This window comes from Neltuma alba, unplaced genomic scaffold (genome assembly GCF_004799145.2).
Source record: "Neltuma alba isolate B1F8T4 unplaced genomic scaffold, ASM479914v2 tig00003845_pilon, whole genome shotgun sequence".
Lineage (NCBI taxonomy): Eukaryota > Viridiplantae > Streptophyta > Magnoliopsida > Fabales > Fabaceae > Neltuma > Neltuma alba.
The window spans coordinates 1-9,590 of record NW_021633445.1 but is presented as its reverse complement, the minus strand read 5'-3'; the positions used below and the strand labels follow the sequence as shown (position 1 = coordinate 9,590).

Genomic DNA, 9,590 nt, shown 5'->3' with positions numbered 1-9,590 from the left:
GAATTGACTTAATGCTTAGATTGACTAAGAAGAACCACTCCCGTAGGTTCTCTCTCATCTCTATATATATATATATTCTCTCACATCGCACCACCGAAGGACTAAGCAATATCACTCTAAAAGCAAAGAACATATAAAGGCATCCCATAAGGTAAAATAAGGGTCTTCTTTCTCTGTTCATCTACAGATTCTTCATCTTCTTCAACAGTGAACGGTAGCCGTATTGCTCATCTGTTTGCAAAAGCATTTCCTTGAATAAATCTCACTTGTATGTTTTCGACTTCGTTTCATTCTACTTTAACTTTCTTCCTCCTGGCCTACCTTTATGATTTCATCAAAGATGTCGGAGAGTCACTTTCAAATATGACTCAGATCTTTTAAATCTCATTTTCTATGCATACCTCAAGAATTGTAATTTTTATATTATCATTTCCCAGAAAACTAACTCTCCGATTCTGGAAACTGGTTTTAGGCAAGTGCTACGAGAGGAAAATTTCCTGTTGCAGTCGAAATTCCAGGTATGGAGGATTATAATTGAAATTATACAGAGGACTTAATTCATTTTTGTCAAATATATCACACAGATCTTAAGACTGAAGTAATAAACCTGTATAAAAATAAATGTTCTTTTCACGGTTTAATCTTCACGAAATTATGATTAAGTGAGTACAGTTTCACCAAATTACTTTGCAAATTTTTGAAAATGGAAACTTTGAAAGAAAGGCTTTTCAACATCATCTAATCATTGGTATGTGAAGTCATTAGAGTGCAGAGCTGCTTTCTTGAACTTGCTTGATTTTCCCGAACACCGATACCCCTTTGATTTCATTAACTGTAGGTCAAAAATCGTCAACACTCATAGTTTGTCATAATTAACAATTTAATTATTATCATTCATATGTATAGTTGACCGAAAAATCTACTTCCTAGTTCTAAATATAAGATCCTTTTAATTAATTCACAAATTTAAAAAAAAAACAAGTAGATTATAATTATTGATTTTTTTGGTAATAATTAATACGCAGAGTTACTTTGACTTCAAAAATTTGTTTAAGGATCGGTGCAATCTATCTTCAGTGGGCACAACTCTATTTTAGCTATGTATAACCTCTATATAATTTTATGCGAAACAGAAAACATTTTTGCATATCTAAGGTTATATTGCACATAATTGAAGACGAGTTCTACTCCCTTTAAGTCCTAAGTTCTTAGATATCTTTGGGCAATAATTTTTGTTGGGAGGAATTTTTCAAGAAATGTTTTTTTAGTTATTTAAGTATATCTGTATATCTTATTATTACACTTGTCATCAGGAGGAATAAGTGCTTATTTTAATAAAAAAAAATTTGAAAGGAAATTCACATGCTGATATTGAGTATATATAGTGAACTATTAATTAATGTGTATGACTTTGCAGATAAATGGATGCATCAAATCAAGATCCAAGAAATCCTCCTCAAGGATCTAGTCGCCCCCAATTACGGAGGGTCAGATCAGCTGAATTTAGAAGACCTTCCCATAACTTTTTACAGGTATGGAGGATTATTATTGAAATTACAAAGGATTCAATTCATTTTTGTCTAATTATATAGATTTTTTAATATAGCAATTTGACAACATCAAATTTGAGTATTTTTTAGTCCAATTGGAGTATTTCTTCCAAAGACATTTTTTGCATTGACACAAACTCAGCCAAAAAATCTACCCCATTTTAGCCCTAAATATAATGGCTTTTAACTACTCCACAGATTTCAAAAGGAAAGGTAGGTAAGTTGATTTTTTAATTGTAATTAATACGTAGAGAGTTAGTTAATTTTAATAATTTTTTCAAAAAATAATGTTATGATTAAAATTTAATGTGTAAAGATAAAAACCAATAAATAAGGATATTATGGGAATGAAAATTTAAGAGTTAATACAATTTTTGGTCATTCAAGTTTGCTCTCATTTTGGTTTGCGTCTCTCAAATTTTTACCATTAGCTTTTATCCCTCAAGTTTCTTTTTATTTAAAACATTGGTCATTGTAATTCCATAAAAATCTTGACTATTTGTCCCTTGAAGGACTAAAACTTATGGTTTAAAACTTGAGGAACTAAAACCAAAATGAGGACAAACTTGAGGAATCAAAAATTATATTAAACCAAATTTAATAAAGGAGATTAGGTGGAATGAGTCCTAACAAAACAAAAACTATCGAATGGAGACATTTGGAATGTGAGGGAGTGCGCGCGCGCGCGTATATGTTTGTATCGGTACGCATTATGGAAGTATCTACATGTTTTTTTTTCCCCATAAAAAGAGTGAACTTGCATCAACCATCCTAAAATAATTTTTTAGGGGCATCCAGTATATTAATTTATTTTGTGGTGCATCCAGCAGTTCAGCACCCTAAAGATTTTTTGGCGCAATTTTACACTTAGGATTTTAGAGTGCTAGATATACCAAAAAATAATTTAGAATACGGGATACACCTAAAAATATTTTAGGATGTTAGATATATTAAAATATAATTTAGGACTAGAGCCGAAAAAACGGGCTGAGCCCGTTTATGCCTAAAAATTATGAGGATCGGGCTTAAAAATTTTCCCCTCAAATGGGAAACAAGCCCTACAAGTCTAGCCTTGTAAGGCTGAGGGCTTAAACAGGCCAACCCGTTTAGGCCTTTTTATATTTTTTTTTAAAAAAAATTGGTGTAATTCTAATATTATTAATTTTTTTACATTGTTAATGATATTTCAAATATTTAGTTATTATTATCATTTTAAAATTAAATTTCACATAATGGTTTGATTTATGTAGTTTTAGACAATAATTTGTCCAATTAAATTTTAAAAAATGGGTTAATTTGGACCTTAATAATGATTTGATTTATATTATATGAGTTGATATTTTAAACTATATATATTTGATAAGAGGGTATTTGTATACTTATATAACTTGTAATTCTATAATTTGAATTAGAAATTTATGAGTTTCAATAACAATGTTTCTCAAATTAAAGTAAAACAATAGCTAGATTGCAAAATTTAAAAGTAAAATTCCTATAAAAAGAAAAACTTGATATTTTTGTTAAGAAAGAAAAGCATACTTATGAAGAAGAGTAATTAATTATAATGATGATGAAGTTTTAAAAGATTATAATAGTGTTTGTTTATTGCACATTTGCATTGTAGATGAAACTTTTGGATGTTGTTATCTTGTTAACAAATGTTTTAAATGTTTTTAGATGTTGATGGATATTTATATATAATGATATTTTGTATTTGTGATTTAATTTTATTCATATTTATGTCTTTATTAATAATTTCATTAGTTTATTTTTATTTTTTGATAAAAAATATGAGAATTATAAAAAATAGTATTTTTTTATATGGGCCCCACCAACCGGCCCTAAGCCTGTTAGCTTAAGAATCAGGCCTAACAAATTGGGATATTTTTTAAATTTCAACCTTGTAAAGCCGGCTCTTCTAAGCCCACCAGCCTACAGGGCCGGCTCTATAGGACCGAGCGCCGGTCCTAATTCCCACCTCTATTTAGGACGCTGAATGTATCTAACAAAATACTTGGAGGTACTGGATGCACTGTAAAACATTTTAAAAATGCACGTAAAAAATACTTACTGAATGCATTTTAACCAAAAATAAGATTGATAGAAAAATCATCATGATGATACCGAATATAATGAAGTGTTAATTAATGTGTATAATTTTGCAGATAATGAATGCATCAAATGGTGATATAGTGAATCCTCCTGAAGTACCCAGTAACTCCCTATTACGAAGGGTGGAATCAGCCGTGTTCAAGAGACCTTCCCTTGACCTTTTACAGGATACGCGTAATTAACTACTCCCTCCATTTTCTCTAATGTCATATAAAACACTAATGCGTTCAGTTATTTTTAAGGTTCCTCACGATTTTCCTATAACAATAAAAAAAAATCAATTTAATATGCATAACCAAATATCTATCCTTTGATACTATAAGATAAAGTTTAAATTATGTTCCATTTTACGTTTATCTATTCGTACACAAGGCAACAAAATGATATAAAAACATACATATCTCATCTTTACAATCTTAATTTCTTTTTCATTATTTATATTTTCACATATATTTTAACCTTCTTGTTTGGTAGTATTTCAGCAACGTTTTGTCTACTTAGTAGTGTATTTTCATTGCAAATTTTGGGGATGAATATCTAATGAAATACTGACTGAAGAAGGGGGATTGGCAGGGGAGATGACTCCCTAATTTTTCAAATTTTTTTTACCCTAAGTTATTTAATTAGTAGTTGATACAACACCTGCAATATTTGTTTAGGCGTGTCTTCTTAAAATTTTTTGTGATTTATCCATCACTTTATAATATGTTTTTAGTTGCGTTAAATACCCTAATTTATGGGTTTAGAGTATTCATGGTAATAGACACACTTGAAAAAATATGACATTGTGTAAAATGAACTACAAAATACTTCAAAATTCAGGATAAACTTGGAAAATATTTCAAGGTCATTAATGAACCATTAAATAAATGCTTTAGAGTGTTGAACACACCTAAAAAAATACTTCAGAGCATTAGATCAACCTTTACCTACTACACACGACCAATTTTATCTTAGCCTCCTTATGCGTAAATTTTGGCTCTCTATAAAAGATGATCGTTCCCATAAATAAGTCACATCCCCACAAATTAATATGAGAATTTCACAATGAAATCACTTTCGTTTCAGCTGAGGCCAGAATGATGTACTTGAAATTATGTGTGCCTCTTCACAAGTATGCATCTGAAGGCAATTGGGAAGAAGCTAAGCTCATATTAGGTCAAAATAGAACGCTTCTGAGTGCTGCCATAGCACAAGGATGGTCAACAATACTTCATGTAGCAGTAGGAGCAGGTCATTTTCACTTTGTGGAGGAGCTTGTGAACATGATGGAAGAGAACAAAATACACTTGGATTTACAAGACTCAAACGGAAACACTGCCTTCAGCTTGGCTACTATTGCAGGAAACTTGGAGATTGTTCAGTTAATGTTAGGAAAAAATTGCTTCTTACCAAAAATAAGAAGTCGAACAGGTTTCACTCCTATTCTTTTTGCTGCATTACAAGGAAGAGCTGATTTGACAAAGTATCTATATCCTTTCACTGTTGATGAAAATTTTGAAGAAGTAGAATGGAAGAAGTTATTCCTCACTTGCATTGACTCTGGTATTTATGGTAAGTATATATTGCGTACGAAGCACAAATACACTTAATTATTATAAGTGAAGTAGAAGTAGGGCACGAATAAGTATTTAGTACAAACAAAATTAAAAAAATAACATCCTTTGTGAATTATTTGAGCTTGATATGTAGCTCTATGTTTATTAAACTGTCTGACAGCTTTTAATTTTAGAATTTGCGTTTCTGTTGATAACTGTTTCATAGATTTGGCATTGCACATGTTGAAAGAAAAAGGAAAACTAGCATTTGCAACGGATGAAGATGGCATGACAGGTTTACATATCATGGCTCAGACAGCAGATTTAGGAAGTTATAGGCCAGAACATCAAATTCAACTCACAAGTTCAGGTAAATTGATTAGCATTGTAACTGCCTGTTTGGAAGACTAAAAAACTGTTCTTAACAAGTGATCTATTAATATTCTACTCCCCCCTCCCAACAAATATTTATCAATATGCATCTAGTATATTGCCTAACTTCTAACTGGGCATATTCAATTTATCAAATTATATACCCTAGGTACGAAGAATGGTGTTGCCCTTGACCTTGTTCATCTCCTATGGGAAGAAATTCTCAACGGTGTAGATTCAAAGGAAAATATGAAGAAACTCATAAATGAACCATCAAGACTACTATTTGATGCAGCAAAAGTTGGAAACTTTGACTTTTTAGCTACACTTATAAAGTCTTACCCTGATTTAATGTGGCAGTTAGATGACAAAAGACAAACTATAATTCATATTGCTGTTTTATATCGTCATCCTAAAATCTTCAATCTCATCCATGATATAAGCGGAAGAAAGGATATCATGTTGTCATATAAAGACAAAAATAGTGGAAACACTATATTACATTTGGCTGCAATGTTAGCACCAGCTAATCGACTTGAATTGGTCTCTGGAGCAGCTTTCCAAATGAAGTTTGAACTATTATGGTTTGAGGTACTTTTTTATTGGTAAATATGAAATGATTTAGATGATCCCAAAAACTAGAATATTTACATGAATTAATTTATGAACAATCCCTTGATATGGCAGGAGGTGAGGAAGATAGTGTTGCCCTCATATATGAAGAAGAAAAACTCAAAGGATAAAACCCCTTGTGAGTTATTCACTGAGGAGCATGCTGCATTACGTAAAGATGCTGAATCTTGGATGAAAGGAACAGCTAAGTCATGTATGCTTGTTTCAACTCTTATTGCTACCGGTGTGTTTACTGCGGCATTTAGCACACCAGGTGGTATTAAGGATGATACAGGAGTTCCAAATTATTTGGGAAAACGATCATTTACGATATTTGCAATATCAGATGCCATTGCAATGATCTCCTCTTCGGCTTCCATACTAATCTTCTTATCCATTCTCATATCACGTTATGCAGAATATGACTTTCATCATTCTTTACCCTCAAAGCTAATATTCGGATTGATAACACTCTTCATCTCCATAACAAGCATGATGATAGCATTTAGTAGTGCTTTCTTTGTGACATATGACCGTGGCTTAAAGTGGGTTCCTATCTTCATTTCAGCTCTTTCTTTTTTACCAGTAGTCATATTTTTACTTTCACAATTTAAACTTTTTTTGGATATCATTTACTCAACATTTTATTTAAGATGTCTATTCAAACCAAGCGAGCATGTGCTTTACTAGTAAAATAGAGGCTATTTTAATGTTCTTGTACCCAGTGTATATTTTGCTTATTACTTCAATTTGTAATCTCTCTCTCTGTATATATATTAGCCTTTCTTAGATTTGGCAATGTGTAGTTGTGCGTGCAGAATTTCTAAAGAAATGATTTGATATCTGTAATGACAGTAAGATACTTGGCACATTGCTTGCCACTGCCCCAAAAAACTGTCTTTACAGTTGTTACTTTGTAGGGGTTCTAAAAAACTGCTACGAAGTGCATAATTTGTAGTGTTTTTAAGTCAAATCACTACAAATTTGCAGTTTTTTTGACTAGGAAGGAGTTTGTGTCATCTTTAGTAGTGGTTTTTGGAGCAATTAGTGCCACATGGCGCCAACTGGGCATCATATTTATATTGGTCAATTTGTAGCGATCAGTTTATAACGGTTTTTTTTTTTTTGGTAATGAGTTTATTACGGTTTTGTCAAGCAGATATACATGATTGGAGGGCTTTTAAGTAGCTTTTGGGGGGTAGAAGCATGTTTGGTACTTTTACATATGTTTTGCATCACTTTTGATCAATTTGGCTTTTGAAGCAAAAGGGGCTTAAAAGCATAAGCCAATATGGAGTTGCTTTTGGCTTATTCAATGTTGGGGGGGGGGGGGGGGATATCATGATCGAAGAAGGAGAAAGGTCTCGAAGTGGATCCTATCTTGATTTGATGAAAAAAATAAAATTACTTCAAAAGATTCAATAATTGATGTTTATAAGGATATTCAAAGAAAAAAATTAAATAATAAAATTGAAGAAAAATTAAGGAAAAGTTCCCATTGGAAATTTAATTGGTGAGACCATGACTTGATAAATTTTTATATACACTAAGCATTGGTATTCTGGGAATTTCATACACACAAACTTATTATTTAATAAAAGTCATACCAAATTTGATAATTTTACACACTAAACTTCTCATTCAATCATAATCCAAACAACTGTTTTTACAAACTAACTTATTTATAAAAGCTATAATCCAAACGTAAATTATAGGGAAAATGACAGAAAAATGACTGTTGAAATTTAAATGACAAAATGGGTATGCAAATAACTGAAATGACCAAATAGGCATGGGGTATCAATCTGGAATTTTGTCAATTCGGTAGAAAGACTAAAATGCCCTGAACCTCTCTGAAGATATGAACTGGAAGAAAACAATACTATACCAGAAGAGAGAGAGGCTGAGAAGACAAAGCTAGAGCAAGGGTCGAAATCTGGAAAGAGGGAAAAGGTAAGCAATTTTTCCGTTAAAACGCTGGTATCACCCGATTTCTTGACTCGCTTTGTTGCTGCATGCTCGAATGGGATGGGTCTGTGAGTGTAGAGGGTTTGGATGAAGAATTTGACCAGGGCAAGAGAGTGACGCGTCGGGAATGGAAAAATGGTGACAAACAGTAAGCATGAGGTGGTCAGTGTTGTTAAATTCATAGTGAAATTGTAAATTCCTATATTTAAGTTGTCGCTGGAGTAAGTGGGTGTGTGTATTTTTTGGGTGTTTCGAAAGATAAATGAAATTGATTATTGGGGAACTAAAATATTGATTTATGCTTCTTTGTTGCAGGTTAGCAGGCTTTGATGACATCTGACATTGGGTCTAACATTGAGGAGTAATTTTTTTGGTGTAAATAGAATAACTTTTGAACCCTTAATTTTTTTGGGAGAATAGTTGATAGAGAGGTTATCCTTTTTGTAAATGATGTTAACTGGATAGGATATTTTTGTAATCTGAATGACAAGGAAACATTGGGTGGTGGTTTAATCTTAATGTTAACTTGTCATTTGAATACAAGTTACGTAACTTCTGTCATAAACGTACTGGTTTTTGGTAAATCTTATCACTTCAGTAGTCAATTATATTATACATGTAGTAAAGTCTGAATGTTAATATAAACATATTATGATGTTCTTCAGGTGTACTTGTATGCTATTGTCAACACATTTTTACCATTTGCTTAATTCCTCCAAGGGAAATGGTGGAAGTTGCCAATGGCATGAGACCGGAGTGGTTAATTTGATTACAAATGCTGTTATTCACATTACAAATTGTTATTATCATTATCAGGGTAGTGAGTGGCTTATTTTTATCAAATGAAGCCACCACACTGACAAAAAGACAGCATTTGTGATAGTAGTAAAGATTACGTAAATTAAACATATAGTATTTGTGAAAGTAGTGTTCAGATATTGTCAAAATACTTGAGTATGGTTGTAGGTTGTAAGTTATGATATTTGTTGGCTTAATTTAAATCTTTTTGGAATAATTTCACTAAACAAGTAATGATAATTACAGCATGCATAAATGAAAGTTGTAATTTCTGTCATCATGGCATTTGCAACTCATTATTTGTACCCCAATAATCTATTTGGACCAAATTTCACTACACACGTAATGGGATTAACAACATTCGTAATGAAAGTGACCACTTCCGTATTGCCATTGGCAACTCGTTTATTTTAAACCAAAGTAACATGTATTTGGAGCCAATTTCACTACTCGATAATGATAATGACAACATTTGTAATATGAATTACAATTTTGTAATGAGAGTTATCATCTCGCTATTGCCATTTGCAACTCGTTTATTTCAAACCCAAGTTAATATATATTTGGAGCTAATTCACACTCCTGAATGATAATGACAAAATTTGTAATGTGAATTACAACTTTCGTAATGAGAGTTATA

At 31.9% G+C, this 9,590-nt stretch overlaps 1 protein-coding gene across 1 annotated transcript; it reads left to right on the top strand.

Moving 5' to 3' along the window:
* Nucleotides 1–429: 429 nt before the first annotated feature.
* On the top strand, nt 430–6,900 carry LOC114742649 (uncharacterized). The gene is made up of 7 exons (XM_028930864.1): nt 430–518; nt 1,418–1,532; nt 3,716–3,836; nt 4,731–5,216; nt 5,427–5,570; nt 5,742–6,163; nt 6,260–6,900. The coding sequence occupies exons 2-7, from the start codon at nt 1,422–1,424 to the stop codon at nt 6,872–6,874; spliced, it is 1,899 nt and encodes a 632-aa protein (XP_028786697.1). The 5' UTR covers nt 430–518; nt 1,418–1,421; the 3' UTR covers nt 6,875–6,900.
* Nucleotides 6,901–9,590: the final 2,690 nt, after the last annotated feature.